The sequence below is a fragment of the Petromyzon marinus genome, chromosome 2, assembly GCF_048934315.1.
Source record: "Petromyzon marinus isolate PM22_M1 ecotype Great Lakes invasive population chromosome 2, UKy_Petmar_22M1.pri1.0, whole genome shotgun sequence".
NCBI lineage: Eukaryota > Metazoa > Chordata > Hyperoartia > Petromyzontiformes > Petromyzontidae > Petromyzon > Petromyzon marinus.
This window is the reverse complement of record NC_133668.1, coordinates 15,874,653-15,893,370: the sequence shown is the minus strand read 5'-3', so window position 1 is coordinate 15,893,370 and position 18,718 is coordinate 15,874,653. Positions and strand designations below refer to the sequence as shown.

Sequence of the window (18,718 nt, the reverse complement as noted above, 5' to 3'; positions counted from 1 at the left end):
GGTAACACTTGATCACAGGGGTAACACTTGATCACAGCGGTAACACCTGATCACAGGGGTAACACTTGATCACAGGGGTAACACTTCATCACAGGGGCAACACTTGATCACAGCGGTAACACTTGATCACAGGGGTAACACTTGATCACAGGGGTAACACCTGATCACAGGGGTAACACATGATCACAGGGGTAACATTTGATCACAGGGGTAACACTTGATCACAGGGGTAACACCTGATCACAGGGGCAACACTTGATCACAGGGGTAACACTTGATCACAGGGGTAACACCTGATCACAGGGGCAACAATTGATCACAGGGTAACACTTGATCACAGGGGCAACATTTGATCACAGGGGTAACACTTGATCACAGGGGTAACACTTGATCACAGGGGTAACACTTGATCACAGGGGTAACACTTCATCACAGGGGCAACACTTGATCACAGCGGTAACACCTGATCACAGGGGCAACACTTGATCACAGGGGTAACACTTGATCACAGGGGTAACACTTGATCACAGGGGTAACAATTGATCACATGGGTAACACCTGATCACAGGGGTAACACTTGATCACAGGGGCAACACTTGATCACAGGGGTAACACTTGATCACAGGGGTAACACCTGATCACAGGGGTAACACTTGATCACAGGGGTAACACTTGATCACAGGGGTAACACTTGATCACAGGGGTAACAATTGATCACAGGGGTAACACTTGATCACAGGGGTAACAATTGATCACAGGGGTAACACCTGATCACAGGGGCAACACTTGATCACAGGGGTAACACTTGATCACAGGGGTAACACTTGATCACAGGGGTAACACTTGATCACAGGGGTAACAATTGATCACAGGGGTAACAATTTAAAAAAGCCAAGGCATGTCACAACAGTTCAAATAGACTGACACTGAAACAGGTCTCTGAAAATCCATCGCCTCAGAGCTTTCCGTCATTTCCAAGTGCCTTCGAGGTGTACAGCTTTTGACACTAAAATCTCTCCAATTGATGGCAAGCTTCCCAACATAAAACCCAACTACAAAGAAACTTAGCTCCTCAGATTGGACAGCTCAAAGATGATGATGGCTTAAACTGGTGGGTGCAACTAATACAAGACATTCAAGTTAATGCCCTGGGCTTGCGTGTGAATTGCTTTTACAATGACACTAAACAGAACATCCTTTAGAAATCTGTTTCAAGCTTGGGTGTGGATTCATTTTTTTAAATCACTGCTAATAGAGAGCACTTGTGATGCAATGTTAATGTCTGTTTGGCAACATTATGGTAACCTTTAGGAAGCACTCCTGTCGAGGTTAAGCTGGGTAGTCGATTTGAGCTATGAACCGGATGAACTTGAGTCCAGCTCCCAGCCACTGCTGTCACTGGCGTGTGATACCTGAATCCGTCAAGAACCACACAGCTTCACCAACGGGCACTGACCAGTGTGGCGATGTATTGCCAACACAACCCACATGATCAACACGGCATGAGGAGGCCTTCATGCAGCAGTGAATTGATGAAGGGCTATAAAACTAGTGTCATTCTTGCTTTGAAGCTTTCGTGACTGTAGGAATCTATACTCTTTGGTTCTTTCGGTAAAGTCACGTAGGTAGATAAAATAATAGATCACGACGTTTCGATCGCAACAACAAGCGACCGTCTTCAGGTGAGAGGATATTTTTTTCTACCTACGTGACTTTACCGCAAGAACCAAAGGGTATACAGTACTAGTGTCATTATGAATATGAAGAAAAATGACAATTCCTGGAGTAGTGATAACTGATGAGGGCGAATATAAGGCTGCACCTCACTCAGGCTGAGACCTCCAGCGAAAGAGACATCCCATTGTTTGCCAGAGTGTGTTTATATTAGAGCAGCTGTGTTAATAACAGAGATATGTGCTTGTCCCAGCACTACCACATACGTACATATGTAAAGTTGATTACCTAGGAAATGCCTGAATCAGCTTCGTACTGCTGAAACATCTCTGGGTTAACCGTCTCATGGCCTACCAGTCGAAGTCACGTCACTGCTCAACTTTATCTGCAGTAGTGCTCATCATTTAAGTTTTCGCGGATGTGCGGTATGGCTTTCCTACGTGTTTTTGGGTTGTACCGTGTATTGTTTGGTAGAATGCCCCACATTTCACTCCTTGTGCTGGGAGCTTCTTCAGGAAATATTATTGGAGTGAAACGTTGGACATCGTGACGAACAATCGGGCGTGCAACCTGAAATGACATCGGAGAGCTGTGCTCATGTCTATGGGCAACCCATAAGCTCATTGAGGAAATGCCACATTCTGTTGGCAGGAGCCAGTGTCTCTGTCAGACTATTACAAATAACTTCCTACGAAGTCAAAATGACCCCTGAAATGATGGTGGGTTGAATCGACTTCGAACTAGGATTTCAACTCGCTGTCTTCCAACCCTTAGTCAAGAGCTTTTAAAACAACAGCCTAATGGATTTGTGTCCTTTAGTGGCATCAGTTTAATAGTGTATTTTCACTGACCTAGGAAACATTATCAAACAAAAAACTGGTGCCAATTGTAGGTTTCTCCGTGTCCCTCAAGGCAGAAAAAAATCACAACACCTGAAGTACAGTGAGGGAAAAAAGTATTTGATCCCCTGCTGATTTTGTACGTTTGCCCACTGACAAAGAAATGATCAGTCTATAATTTTAATGGTAGGTTTATTTGAACAGTGAGAGACAGAATAACAACAACAAAAATCCAGAAAAACGCATGTAAAAAATGTTATAAATTGATTTGCATTTTAATGAGGGAAATAAGTATTTGACCCCTCTGCAAAACATGACTTAGTACTTGGTGGCAAAACCCTTGTTGGCAATCACAGAGGTCAGACGTTTCTTGTAGTTGGCCACCAGGTTTGCACACATCTCAGGAGGGATTTTGTCCCACTCCTCTTTGCAGATCTTCTCCAAGTCCTTAAGGTTTCGAGGCTGACGTTTGGCAACTCGAACCTTCAGCTCCCTCCACAGATTTTCTATGGGACTAAGGTCTGGAGACTGGCTAGGCCACTCCAGGACCTTAATGTGCTTCTTCTTGAGCCACTCCTTTGTTGCCTTGGCCGTGTGTTTTGGGTCATTGTCATGCTGGAATACCCATCCACAACCCATTTTCAATGCCCTGGCTGAGGGAAGGAGGTTCTCACCCAAGATTTGACTGTACATGGCCCAGTCCATCGTCCCTTTGATGCGGTGAAGTTGTCCTGTCCCTTTAGCAGAACAACAGTCCCAAAGCATAATGTTTCCACCTCCATGTTTGACGGTGGGGATGGTGTTCTTGGGGTCATAGGCAGCATTCCTCCTCCAAACACGGCGAGTTGAGTTGATGCCAAAGAGCTCCATTTTGGTCTCATCTGACCACAACACTTTAACCCAGTTGTCCTCTGAATCATTCAGATGTTCATTGGCAAACTTCAGACGGGCATGTAATGTGCTTTCTTGGGCAGGGGGACCTTGCGGGCGCTGCAGGATTTCAGTCCTTCACGGCGTAGTGTGTTACCAATTGTTTTCTTGGTGACTATGGTCCCAGCTGCCTTGAGATCATTGACAAGATCCTCCCGTGTAGTTCTGGGCTGATTCCTCACCGTTCTCATGATCATTGCAACTCCACGAGGTGAGATCTTGCATGAAGCTCCAGGCCGAGGGAGATTGACAGTTCTTTTGTGTTTCTTCCATTTGCAAATAATCGCACCAACTGTTGTCACCTTCTCACCAAGCTGCTTGGCAATGGTCTTGTAGCCCATTCCAGCCTTGTGTAGGTCTACAATCTTGTCCCTGACATCCTTGGAGAGTTCTTTGGTCTTGGCCATGGTGGAAAGTTTGGAATCTGATTGATTGATTGCTTCTGTGGACAGGTGTCTTTTATACAGGTAACAAGCTGAGATTAGGAGCACTCCCTTTAAGAGTGTGCTCCTAATCTCAGCTCGTTACTTGTATAAAAGACACCTGGGAGCCAGAAAACTTTCTGATTGAGAGGGGGTCAAATACTTATTTCCCTCATAAAAATGCAAATCAATTTATAACATTTTCGACGTGCGTTTTTCTGGATTTTGTTGTTGTTATTCTGTCTCTCACTGTTCAAATAAACCTACCATTAAAATTATAGACTGATAATTTCTTTGTCAGTGGGCAAACGTACAAAATCAGCAGGGGATCACATACTTTTTTCCCTCACTGTACATTGTCGCTGGGAAATAAGAGTGGTGTCACCGACCCATGGCCCTGCTCAGCAAAAATATATAATTGATGAGGCAAGCAATAAAATTCAGCTGTGCCTCCAGAAAATAAACTTTCAAGAAGTATTGCACAAAACATGAGCTCCCATGCCTGATTTTGCCATGCATCCATTCAGAGAGTCTCTCGCACATGGTTCTGTTGAGAATCCACAATTCTCTGCAGGGTATTCTCTTAATGCACAGGCAAGCCACGGATACACTCTTGACGCTGCGGTGGTGTTCTCGGTGCTGCTATGAGCTGCAAATTGCTGTGTTTTAATCTGATTTATTTCAGTCACGTTTGCCAATGAGCCCATCCATCTTAAAAGAAAGCTTTCAGACCGGCGACAAGTGATCAGAGGATGCTAACTTTGCGGCAGGACGAAAGTGTCCTGCCAAGATGAGAATCGGCCTCATAGTCTAAGACAAAACAACACTTGGCAGAATGTTATTGCAAGGTAAGTGATGGGCTCACTGCTGTTTTGCTCTTTCCAGAGCCAACCTCGGGAGATTTTCTAAGCTATTGGACACAACCGCTACAACAACAACAACATGCAAAACCTGTATGTCTGCTACTTTAAATCTATCAAATGCTAAAACTGGGGTTGCGACATTCCCCTGAGCATCATGCAGTATAACAATGACTACAGTCGTGGCTTAGCATCTGACGAATTCATTTTTTGTAGAAACTGAAACGCACGTCGAAAACATTCTGGAAGCATTTCCACATCAAAACCCACGCCATATCTCAGCACAATCTCTGGTGCACAAACGGTAGCGGTGACAGCAATGAGCTCTGCATGCAAGTGCAGTCCCGCGTAAACTAATTTCATGCCTGCGTGGATACGATTGCAGATAGTACCCTCGAAACGACGGATGTAAACACAGAGCCACCGCAGGTGCTACGCATTTGGTGGACAACCCAATGAATGCTTGCTTGGTTGGTGAGGTCGGCATGCCAAGCATACATGCAGGACATCCAGTTTTGCCAGACCTTAAAGGTATTACGCAGCACCTTCAGCGCGCTATCAGTAAATCATGAATTAATACAATTATTACCAAAGCTATTCCACTCAAGAGATCACGGGGGGCAACTGCATGAATGGCTCCACATAGTGCACATCATGTGCTGGCAGAGCAGCATTTAAATGCAATGCCAGAACGTGTTTGTGCGCCTTCACCCGATATCCTTCAGGAGACTGAGTCTGACACAAGCACAAACCTGAGCACACTTCGGGTTGGGCAGGGGAGTAAGCAGTTTTCTCAGCACTTGTCAACCGAGTTAGTAGACTGGATTGAATCAAGGAATCGAGTGAATACTTTCTTATTTTTTGTATGAGCATTTTTATTTTATATTGGGTTAGAATTTGAGAAATTAACACAATATAGTATTGAAATTTTGATTTAAAGCTTTCGTGACTGCAGGGATTCATATTCTTGGTTCTTTCGGTAAAGTCACGTTTCATATTTGTATTTTATTGTTTCCGCGTCTATGTGACTTTACCGAAAGAACCGAGAATACAATATAGTATTGGTGTTTGCTCACTGCTCAGTATTTTGACAAGAGAAATTAGCCTTAAACGAGACAGCCTTGAGCTCTCTGGCCACTTGTATAATTCATAGTTCTATAGAAATACAACAGTAGTTTTGCTGTGGCCCCTGCGAAGGAATTTCCAGCAGTGGCTCGGAAATTGTGAAGGCAATGAAGAGAAAATACTGTAGTAAAGGAAAAAAAGTAAAATACTGTAGTAAAACAAAAAGACTAACATACTGTAGTAAAACAAAAAGACTAAAATACTGTAGTAAAACAAAAAGACTAAAATACTGTAGTGAAACAAAAAGACTAAAATACTGTAGTAAAACAAAAAGACTAAAATACTGTAGTAAAACAAAATAACTAAAATACTGTAGTAAAACAAAAAGACTAAAATACTGTAGTAAAACAAGACTAAAATACTGTAGTAAAACAAAAAGACTAAAATACCGTAGTAAAACAAAAAGACTAAAATACTGTAGTAAAACAAAATAACTAAAATACTGTAGTAAAACAAAAAGACTAAAATACTGTAGTAAAACAAAAAGACTAAAATACTGTAGTAAAACAAAATAACTAAAATACTGTAGTAAAACAAAAAGACTAAAATACTGTAGTAAAACAAAAAGACTAAAATACTGTAGTAAAACAAAAAGACTAAAATACTGTAGTAAAACAAAAAGACTAAAATACTGTAGTAAAACTAAAAGACTATAATACTGTAGTAAAACAAAAAGACTAAAATACTGTAGTAAAACAAAAAGACTAAAATACTGTAGTAAAACAAAAAGACTAAAATACTGTAGTAAAACAAAAAGACTAAAATACTGTAGTAAAACAAAAAGACTAAAATACTGTAGTAAAACAAAATAACTAAAATACTGTAGTAAAACAAAAAGACTAAAATACTGTAGTAAAACAAAAAGACTAAAATACTGTAGTAAAACAAAAAGACTAAAATACTGTAGTAAAACAAAAAGACTAAAATACTGTAGTAAAACAAAAAAACTAAAATACTGTAGTAAAACAAAAAGACTAAAATACTGTAGTAAAACAAAAAGACTAAAATACTGTAGTAAAACAAAAAGACTAAACTACTGTAGTAAAACAAAAAGACTAAAATACTGTAGTAAAACAAAAAGACTAAAATACTGTGGTAAAACAAAATAACTAAAATACTGTAGTAAAACAAAAAGACTAAAATACTGTAGTAAAACAAAAAGACTAAAATACTGTAGTAAAACAAAATAACTAAAATACTGTAGTAAAACAAAATAACTAAAATACTGTAGTAAAACAAAAAGACTAAAATACTGTAGTAAAACAAAAAGACTAAAATACTGTAGTAAAACAAAAAGACTAAAATACTGTAGTACAACAAAAAGACTAAACTACTGTAGTAAAACAAAAAGACTAAAATACTGTAGTAAAACAAAAAAACTAAAATACTGTAGTAAAACAAAAAGACTAAAATACTGTAGTAAAACAAAAAGACTAAAATACTGTAGTAAAACAAAAAGACTAAAATACTGTAGTAAAACAAAAAGACTAAAATACTGGAGTAAAACAAAAAGACTATAATACTGTAGTAAAACAAAAAGACTAAAATACTGTAGTAAAACTAAAAAACTAAAATACTGTAGTAAAACAAAAAGACTAAAATACTGTAGTAAAACAAAAAGACTATAATACTGTAGTAAAACAAAAAGACTAAAATACTGTAGTAAAACAAAAAGACTAAAATACTGTAGTAAAACAAAAAGACTAAAATACTGTAGTAAAACAAAAAGACTAAAATACTGGAGTAAAACAGAAAGACTATAATATTGTAGTAAAACAAAAATACTAAAATACTGTAGTAAAACAAAAAAACTAAAATACTGTAGTAAAACAAAAAGACTAAAATACTGTAGTAAAACAAAAAGACTAAAATACCGTAGTAAAACAAACAGACTATAATACTGTAGTAAAACAAAATAACTAAAATACTGTAGTAAAACAAAAAGACTAAAATGGGCGAAAATTCAAAGCAAACAGTACAAATTAAAAAAAATGCCAATTATGCAATTCTATAACGCAGGTTCAATTTACAAATAATACGTTATATATAATATTTCAAATAAAAAGCAATTTAAGAGTAGAATTTAAAATGACAAATCTCATCACATTCTTAAGCGTGGAAGCATATTGTGAGACCTGCTTTGCATCATCTTTGGTTCTTTCGGTAAAGTCACGTAGAATGAGAATGAAATAATAAATTAATAAAATAACACTATAAGGGACGAGACTGTCTGGAGGACAGCGCTGTCCTCGAGACAGTCTCGTCCCTTCACCTGATGAAGGCCACTTGTGTTGTGGCCGAAACGTCGTGAGCATTTTATTGTGTTATTTTATTTTATTAATGTATTATTTTATTCTCATTCTACGTGACTTTACCGAAAGAACCAAAGAAGATGAATCCTTGCAGTCACGAAAGCTTTAAATCGAAATTTAACCTGCTTGGCAGTTTCTTCCAGGAAACTAAAAGTGGGTCTGAAGTCGCTCGTCGCAACAACAGAGAATTCACGACGCCATTCTGTTGCCTTGGTATAACAGGCGCTTTGCATTTCTAATTGTCTGTGATCAATGGCACTCAGTGCAGTAAGGCTGGCCGCATCTACACTCGCCACTTAGTTACCGGCTCTTAAAACAACAGCAGCAGCCAGCATGGCGCAGTGCGCTGTCGTTTCAAGAGGCGAGAGCTTCGGATGAACATCGCTCTCCAAACTAGTGCACAATGAGAAGCCGCCAAAAGAGTTATACACTGTCTGGAGCTCTCGCGATGTCTTCTCTTTTGCCATCAGGACGATATTGCTGGGGGTGTTCTGGTAATAGAGTGACGTATCCATCTCAACTCGGCAGCCCTGTCTTACTAAGTAAATACAAACAAACACGTGTACACATACATAAATAACTCCTGCAAGGTTGCTAGTTCAAATTTCGATTGGGGCCAACTTGGCCTATTGACCCTATATGGTCAACAATAAGAGTAACCAGTTTGTGGGAAATCAAACCGTGATTAGGCTGCAGGCATGGTGTAATGGCTAGCACACTGGACCTGCGTTCCAGAGGTCAATGGTTCGATTCTACTTCCAGCATGGCTGTTGAAACAATGTTGCAGGTTTCTTAAATCCCCTTCATCATATCTGTCCTTCCAGCAGTATAAATTGATTCACCACAGTCCCTCGATCAGCAGATTGCGTGTGGTAGGGTGACGTGTGGGTATGCTCACCACTCCCAAGCCATATGGCCAGTGTGGAAGAGTAGGCCAGCAGTGCTGTAAGCAAGCGATTTCAGCGCTGCCCCATGACCTTTACCAACAGTGTTTACTCTTGTCGAGAGAAAGGGGCCCTGCTCGAGGGAATGTATAATTTACACCACTTGTTCTGGGCTGCCAGCATGAGTACCACCCCAGTGTGTGTGTTTGAGCAGAAAAAAAAAACCACTTCGACTTTGACGAAGGAATATGGTAAGCCGCCATCCAGCATAACCCCCTCCAGCAATACACATGTTTGGGGCCAAAATTTTACAGCCAAAGAATTGGCAGACTCAGACACCCACCTAGGAATGTACACACTTTGCCACATGAGCAGCCACGCATGGTGCGGTCTCTCACTCGAGAGAGAATCGCCCAGGGACTGCTGGAAGTTGCTGTGTTCCCTTCAAGAAAGAGTGCATAGCTTGGTTTTGACAGCAGCCTTTTCATCAGCCACTTTTTAACAGCCAGCCCTGCCACGTTCCACACCAAGCCACAGGCTCACGGCGGTGTGGACTGAATGACGATGGTGGCTTCATCCCCCCCCAACCCCCCGATGCTCGGTGCCGGACGTCACTGCTTGTGATCAACGGGCACATTTTTCCCCGTGTCCCATGCATGCATCACATCCCTCACTGCAGTCAATCCATGCATCTTGTGCTAGGTTCAGTGCACACGCGGCCTCGTGTTCACAACACGGGTGCGACAAAAGACTTGGGCGAGGCTGCGCCACATGATGTACATCGACGCCGAGATGCAGACAACATCAATAAAAGGCTGTGTGCGCGCTTCCGTACAACAACGCTCAACCTCTGTTGATAGGGCTGAGTGATGCACAGTCCACAAATACTTTATATATTATTTATATTTCCGTGTTCCGCTTTCATTACACATGCACATCCGTGCATTGACGGACATCAGATGTCCTGCAGAACGAGTGCTGCAGAAGCGATTTGGCAGTTAAAGATAACTTAATGCCTTGGTCATTATAAATACCACATTTGCCATGGAATTACAAAGCACATTTGGCAATGCCTTAGAAAATGACATGAAATAGAACCTTAAGCACTCCTGACATTGCTGTACACGACGTTCTCTGTTCTTTGAGGAGGAAAAAAAGGACAACTTCCCCTGACAAAGACCTGATTCTTAAGAATGCTTAGGAAATACCTACAGCCGGAAGAAAAAAAACAACTGCAGAGCACTCCAGCTAGAACGTGTGGTAATGCTGTTAAAGAGGCGGCCTTGACCAAAGCTATAAATCAAAATTTCGGTTCAGCACAATACGGTGGTGCAGGTTGTTTCCAAGGGCAAAGGGGAAAAGTGTTTCATTTTTTCAATGAAACTGGCTCTAAATAATTAACTTTCTCTCCTCAACAGCCGTGCACTTGAGCCACATATGATCACGTTGCATTGATATGCTTTTGACAAGTCTGCGAGGAAGATATGTTCTACATTATCTCCTGTCAAGTGTAGCAGAGCAAGGCCACGTTCAAGCATTGTGTAGCCTGTGCAATATTGTTCGGTGGCTTTTGATATGAATAAAATATACGAGAAGTATCCAAAAGTGCCATTGCAAAAAGTAAAAACACATAATAGAAAAATCCACTTACGTTTTGGAAATCACTTTTTATCTTTTTTTGTTTGAACATTGCTGGACAGCATACACAAACAAAAAGCAAAATGCTCTATGAATGCATTCCATTAACGGGTTGGTTCCTCTGCTCTCAGAGCAGACATGAAAAGAAAACAAATGAATGGCTGCCACAGCTGGGAGCTCGGCTCGGCCACTCGCGAGCTGCACGTGCGCTCAGCCAGGAGGCAGGCCATTCCCACGGCACTTCACAGGCTACAGCCCAGAGCAGCTGCCTCGCAGAGGCACCCGGGACAGTCGTGTGAAACTATCCAGACCCCCTGGCCCCTCGCGATTACGCCGTCTCTAATGGGATGAAAGTCAAAGTGTCCCTGCTAGAAATGAGCACGTGGCTGCGCCCCTCTCCATCGCGGATCCTGAGCCAGCGAAATTCCACATTCCCATGGCGGAAGCCGGTTTAATCATGGAACAAACCGCCGTTGACATCCCACAGAGGGGTACTCATTTTTTTCAACCGGGCTGCGCCGATTAGCGACTGAGATACGAACTCATGACCCTCTCGATTGTGAGTCAAGTACAGCAAAGGGATGATAGGCCACGTCGGCCCATGACCACGAATTGACCAAATGGCGATTCGTTTATTAAAACAGCAGCGCCAGCTGCGGCACCACCCAGACGGGCCTGCAAGATTCTCGCTCCCGTGTGTAATCGTGCATCAACAAAACAAAAAAGGTAAATTGTTTATATGTATTGGCGGCCATGCAAAATTCAAACATACGGCGTGTGCTCGATTCTGATCTGCAATATAAATGTGCGCACCCTGTTTATTTAAAATGAAGAAAAGGTCACCGAGTCACTGCATAATAACTTCTTTCCTTATATTTTCAATCTCTGAATATATATTTGTATTAAACTTTGAACATTGCAATGATGGATACAGGTAGAACCATTTAAATGCCACCTATAAAGGCTACACAAATGTGTTCTTGATCAGGGATTGTCAAATGCATGCAACAAAATCTAATTTCTTTAGATTGCGCAATTAAACAATGCAGTTTGCAAAATTTACACTACAAAGGTTTGCCTGTGGCAAAACATCGTACATAAATGGTTTTGCGTTTGTGCTGTCAGCTTTAATCGGTCATACAGTGCCTTGTAGTGAAATATCTAGGACCTAATACATATAATCGGCGAGCAAAGCCCAGAGATTTTGGAAGAAATCCAGAAAAGAGGGGGCTTGTTTCTGGGACTATAGGTCAGTGAAGTTGAGAATAACAGAGTTCAGAACACGAATTAGCAGACACCATGCCCTTAAGGGTTTTGGATCAAAATAACAAAGGTTTTGAATACTGCAAAAAAACCAAAGTGTTGGAGGTTTGAGCCACCAGCAGGGCCGTGAGTAACTCAAATGCAGGGAAATTACCTTTGATGAGGATCAGATGAAGCTCAGTGTACTTAAAGCAGAAGTGGTTACATTAGCGGCATGACAGTTTTGCCCTCAGTTATTGGCCAGTTAACCTGATTAACTCAATTCAAAGTGACAGGAGCCTTTCCAGAAATAAATCATTCTCATGACTCTTCGGAGATGTTTAAAATGCCCCTGATTGAATACTATTAATGTTATCACTCTCAGTTGTTCGGAAGAATAAACCACCACTCTTCTATGGGAAAAAAAATAAATTTGCTGTGGTTTTCCCACCTGATGATGATTGCTTGTATTGCATTCGAAACGTCGTGATTTCTTTTTATTTTGTTTTATACCTACATGACTTTACCGAAAGAACCAGAGAGTATGGATTCCTGCATTCACGGAAGCTACAAATCTATATTAAAACATTAAGAGTACTAAAACACATAGAACTTTTCCTAGTCACCAACATTTTTTTTTTTAAACAACTGAATGCAGGATTCACATGAAAATGAGTCTTTAGACTTAGTGAGGTTTCGCGAGATGGTTGATATTATTACCATTGTGGACAAGAAACAAATGAAATTAATATTTGAATAAACCATTTACTTCCATAAAAAAATCATGGCCACTATTTGTGAGCTCTGGGAAAATGTTACAATTTATAACGTATTTCCCAGAGCACTCTATTGTTAGTTTAGCCAGTCATAGCTATTTCTACTTAATGAATATAAAAAAATTATGTCATTGATTGTTTTAGGAAGTTAATTAGCCCTTTTTGTTGTCGGATAAGAACACGGGACACACATTAATGTCAGCAGTGCTTAATGTTCAACCTGAATTTGTAACACGCTTACAGGCAAGTAAAAAAAAATGTTCCGTCATTTCCGTAAAAAACTTACGGACACGTGTGACAAAGGGTTTGCCAAGGAGGGAGAGGAGAGACTCACGGCTGGCAGAGCTTGATGAGGTCCTGGTCAGTGGTGTTGGGGAGGAGGCCACGGATGTACAGGTTGGTCTTGCTCAGGTGGTCGCCAAAGCTCCCACCACCGCCGCCGCCGCCCCCATTGTTGCTGCCGCTGGTGCTGCTTGTAGCGCTGGGGCTTGGGGGCGCCAGAGGGTGGTTGCTCGCCGCGTATGGCTGCCAGGAGGAACGGGAGCAAGCGAAGGGAAGCATTGTTAGCTGTGGCCATCGATCCAAGCTTAAAGTCGAAGTCGAGAGTCAACATGTCTTCCTGCTCAAACAAGCTCTCGACGCTGCTCAGTTCTGTTGGCAGACTTGATCCAGAAATGTAATGTCCACATTACTATGCCAGGCAGCAGCATATAACGTACGGAAACTGCTGATGACTTGCAACAAATATTCTTTTCATGGCAAGCCACATGGGTTGATGATGATGATGAGCGAAGTTGACCTCTGACCAGGACATTAACTCATGACCTTCTGATTGTGAGTTGAATGCTCTGCCACAGCGCCACCGAGCCTGATTGACCGGTGAATACATCCGATAATATACCCGACTGTGAGTTGTATCAATATTTCCATGCTTTCTCTATTAGGACCATAATGATCATGATCCTCATTGTCTATTCTCCTTCCACTGCTGGAAGAATGACTCTCCATGCTGGCACCATATATCACTGTCACGTGATTATGAATTCCAGCTCCTGCTTGTGTACTGTTATTAATTATGCAGTAGTCATATTATTATTATTATCCCATTGCAATATACCGCATGCAGCACTGAGGAAACTTGACAATGGGGAAGACAAATGTAAGCTAGCCAATAATCTAATACTGAGCATCTATGAGTTTCAACTATCATTTTGCACCATGATTGTCAATGGCATTCACATATGCGCGCATATGTACATACACACACATGGAGTATAACCTGGAATATTACGATGCAGTTTGCTGCTACAGCAGATCAGTGTCAACCGCAAGCGTTACCCTCACAGGATGTTCTGGGCTACCGGACTGATAGCAAGGCAGGATGTAACTTAATAATTTAGATAAGGTACAAAGTGATGCCAGGGAAGTGGAAGCAGAATGCAATCAACCTCTAATGAACTGCAACTCAGAGGAGTTTGATTCGTAGAATAGATTAATAGGATGTGTCTCTGAGACAGATTCATGAAATCCATAGAATTCGTCTCAGATGCAGTTGGCACGATGCCAACAAATAATTGTTAATATCTTCAGGTCTTACCCATTTATCTTCACTGTTAAGTCAACCCCAACTACTCTGACCTCACGCCTACATCAACCTCAGCCGAATCAACGTGCCATCATCATCTAAATGTTACTGTAATTGTAGCATTGTCTTTATCCCACTATCCATTTCCCTAAGACTATTTTCCCACTGCAACAAACCCCACGTCTGGCTCAAGATAAATAAAATAACAAGGGAAACATGTCTCACATTGATAAAGATGACAAAGATTTCCAAATTAATTCCCCACGAAATGTTTTGAAACAGCCTCTGGCAATGGTTTTCAGCGATTGAGAATTACCAAATGGCAATGAGTGAACAATGCATGAGAACACATAACCCAATTTCTACCAATCACAGACCTGACGAAAAAAAGGACGGACGGACTGATGGAAGACCAACTGATAATTATTATTCATACGGCATATTAGTATTACACTGTAATGTTGGTTACATCTGTTGAGCATCATGTTATTTTTGAGCATCATTTTGTTTATTATTGAACCTATATACGTGACTTTACGGAAAGACCCAAAGAATATGAATTCCTGCGGTCACGAAAGCTTCAAGTCAATATTTCATCATATGTTTAATGAACAGCGATGCACATGTATTTATTTATACCACCTCACACATGACCTGTCCATCAACTCACTGTGCTGCACAGATGCAAACTCCTCGGTGGCCAGAGGTGCCAGAATGGATATATTTGTAACTTACTCATAGGCATGTTGCTGTAGGTTAGGATGCTGGGACGAATTCCATCTGTCTTACTGAAGGAGATGTTTTATGTGTACGTCGTCGACTTGACCTCGGTTTAAAGTTTCATCGTAAACCAGGCGCCGCCTACACCACAGCTACGGCCGAGAACTGAACTCGGACACCGGTGAACCTCGGTCAAAGGTGTAGTGGTTTAACCACAGGCTAGGCCCACACACTGACTTCAGAGGTACTTTGCCGATTGTTGTATAAACAAAAACAGATTCATTAACTCTATTGATTCTAAAAATCCGAATAATAATAATGATGTGCCACGACAAAAAATAATTCAAGAAGCACATGCGCTTTTGGGAATAATATTAAACATTTTACTAAACATTTAAAAATTGCATTCAGTTTTGTGGTTTACAATTAATTAACCGCTCTGTTATTCACATACAAACATTTACTTAACAATGTAAAAAGGTTAAAGAGTAACAGTTGAGCCCTGCAATTGCTTGCTGATGCCACCGCTGGCAGAAGAGGTCTCCACAATAGAGAGCTCTCCTCTTACGTACAACCATAACTGCCACTGCGATCCTGCGGCCTGAAATAAAAAATATAGCTATAGATGACCGATGTATGAAATTATTATGTATTTTGATTATAGTGCGCTGCTACTGCTATTGTTTATCCGGCTGTTATGGATTGACTTATGCAGCTAGCGAAGGACGCTAGGTTTAGTGATGTGTGTTGTGTGTGTCGCTATTGTAAACTTGTAATCACATTTGTTGGGAAAACTGTTACGTTGTTTATATAGCATTGTTTTAGTAAGTTTTAGAGGGTTTGGTTTCGCCCGATTTTTGTTATTTAGTATAGATTCATACTTTAAATTTTGATCTGTATTGTATTACGATTGTTATTGGGATCAAACATCGACATGGAATTTTTGGCACTTTTTGTACGCAGCATGGACGGGTGGTGCTTTTTATTGTTTATGTATGTGATGTTTAGATTCGCATACAATGAATTTTAGGTGTATCTTGTAATTGTATTGTTTGTTGCGGTTGCACCCAAATCAAGAGCCGAATGGTTCACAGGGTAAAATCCTAATAAATTAAACTGAAAACTGGTCAGATGCCTTAGTAGAGTTGGGATTACCCACACTTCACCCCACCACACGCGACTTGCCAATCGACTGGTGCACCCATGTATACTGCTGGGTGGGCGGAGGTGCCATAACAATGAGATTAGCTTAACAATGTATAAAATATGCGTAAATACAGCACAGTGAATATTCATTAAATGTAATAAACATTTATCTGTAGTCTTTGTGTCTTTTGGTAAAAACTTTACCGAAAGACCCAAAAAATATTAATATGAATTCCTGCAGTCACGAAAGCTTTAAGTCAAGATTTAAACATTTATCCGACATCGAAACAGGGACTTTGCCTACAATTGTATGCAACATCTGATATCACTGTAATATGGATAAGTACATAAAATACATTGTCATACATCTCTATAAACCAAATCTGCCATAATTGTAAGCCAGAGGGAAGCCCTGGGAGCAAGGGCATGGTTGGACATTTGTGGTTTTTACAAGATATCACTCAGCCCGATGGACTCCACCAGTGTCCCTCCCAAAAGCCATTAACAGGAACCTCCCACTGGAAACGCACGAGCCTGCCTAGGGCTGTTGCACGCACGCACAGCTTTATATCTGTTACGGCCACTGCACTCGCCGTTCTAGATAATGGTGTGATTTAAGCATATTCTGTTTTCCCAAGAGGCATCTGAGTCATATTACAAGGCTTATCAGGCTGATGCAGCTTCTGGTTTGAAATTATTTAGAGCATTTCACCCTCAGAACATTTAGATCTTTTTGCCCTGTGCTGAAATTGTCAGATTTTTTTTTCTTCTTTCGAATGCAAATCGCAGGTTTCATGAAGCAGATGCTGAATGTAGTCAATTGACGCTGGGTGTACCGGCCGGGACGTGGACACCTTTTCAACAGTCGCCGAGCATTCCGTTTTGCAATTTCTGCAACTTTCGGATTATTTCAGAGCTTGCGGTTAGTGCTAGTCATTTAACAAGAACAGGTTTTCATTTGTGATGGAGAATGCATCACAAACGCACCAAATGTCACTCCTCGCCTGCTCACTGAAATAACTGGAGGTGTGCCGCAAGAGGGACGTCTATCGCAGAATGCGGACAAAATATGAAATGCAGTTTGGGAGCATGTGGCCACGGCATGCAAGGTGCTTCTGAGGTCACAAAGACCAAAGATTCCCCGTATAGCCTGAATAGACCGTTGGGGCAAGTGCTGTTCTCGAGCACCTGTGAAGGCTGGCACGGCGCACGAGGGGGTGACTAGCCAACACCACGTCCGGGTCGCATTTGTCTCCCAAGTGGCGATGTTTTTACACATCGTACTATGTACTCAATTCAGGCTTCGTCGACATAGAAGAAACCCAGACCCAGTTCCGATAATTGTCACTGGTGTTGTTAGCCGCGAGTGGGAATCACTCGGGTCACTGGGTCGGTAGTGCATCGCGTTAACCGTTGCAGTACCGCTCCCCTACCTTCTGAGGTCACGAGCACTAAACCAAGGACAATGCGAGGAGGTCGCGCAGCAGGCCTGGCGTCTGGGTCGCTGAGCGACATTTGTGTGAGCGAGCGGAAGGTCAGGATGTGCCGAGATTCTGTCAAGAAATGCATTGTTAACTTCATGGGGAAATGAAAATAAGGTAAATGTATTTTCAAAGGGGTCGTTTAAAGGAATAATAATTGCATCACCCGGCCAAATCTGAAATGAAAAATAAACGTAATTTGAGGGCAGATACAAACAAATCTAGCTGATGCCCGAGGTCCACTGGATGGAAACTCATTCTGATAAAGGCCTGCAGGCCAAAATATTGACCAACTTCCTCAATGTAATTGTAATTGCCTCACATTTTTTTTGTATAAAAGCCCATTGTTGCATGATTTATCTCTAAGTGCTTGCAGCAGCTGCAGGACAATGTTACCATAAAAAAACCCTAAGAGATTATATTAGAAAAAATAAGCCATCTTTGAACCATATTCTTGGTTCTTTCGGTAAAATCACGTAGAAGGGAAACAATAAAATAATAAAAATATAAAACAATAACATTCTCACGAAAACCACTGTGGTTTTCACACCTGATGATGATTGCTTGTGTTGCAGTCGAAACGTCGTGATAATTTTATTGTTTTATATTTTTATGATTTTATTGTTTCCCTTCTACGTGACTTTACCGAAAGAACCAAGAATATGAATCCCTGCAGTCACGAAAGCTTTAAATCACCTTTGAACCATTTAGAATAACAATGTACTGTAAAAATAAGGCCAAATTAAGAGACTGAATACCACCATGGGAATGTTGAATTTCCACCACTAGCTTAGGTTCGTCACCACACATGAGCTCATTTGAGCGTGGTGACACAATATCATTATTGTAAAATAACAATCCTACAATACAGCAGTAATGTTCTCTGTACGGTGTGCGACCTGCACACACCAACTGCACCATTGTGAGCCATATGGCAGAGTTACTTAAATGTGCCCAAATTCCCATTTGATGTTCTCTTCCATGGAAAACAGGTCTGCTGCTCAGCCTCCCCGTCTTGGGCCAAAGGCCCTCTCATAAGTGCAGAGAAACACCGTCCAAAGGGGAAGATAAAGAGAGAATCAAG

General features: G+C 41.2%; 1 protein-coding gene across 7 annotated transcripts in view; it reads right to left on the bottom strand.

Moving 5' to 3' along the window:
- Positions 1 to 18,718, bottom strand: part of LOC116946166 (RNA-binding motif, single-stranded-interacting protein 1-like) — a 311,540-nt gene that overhangs the window by 80,704 nt on the left and 212,118 nt on the right. For all 7 annotated transcript variants that reach the window (XM_032961097.2, XM_032961107.2, XM_032961116.2 and 4 more), the window contains one exon: positions 13,037 to 13,227. In XM_032961097.2, the coding sequence (XP_032816988.2) occupies positions 13,037 to 13,227 (191 nt within the window). The remainder of the gene's footprint in view (positions 1 to 13,036; positions 13,228 to 18,718) is intronic.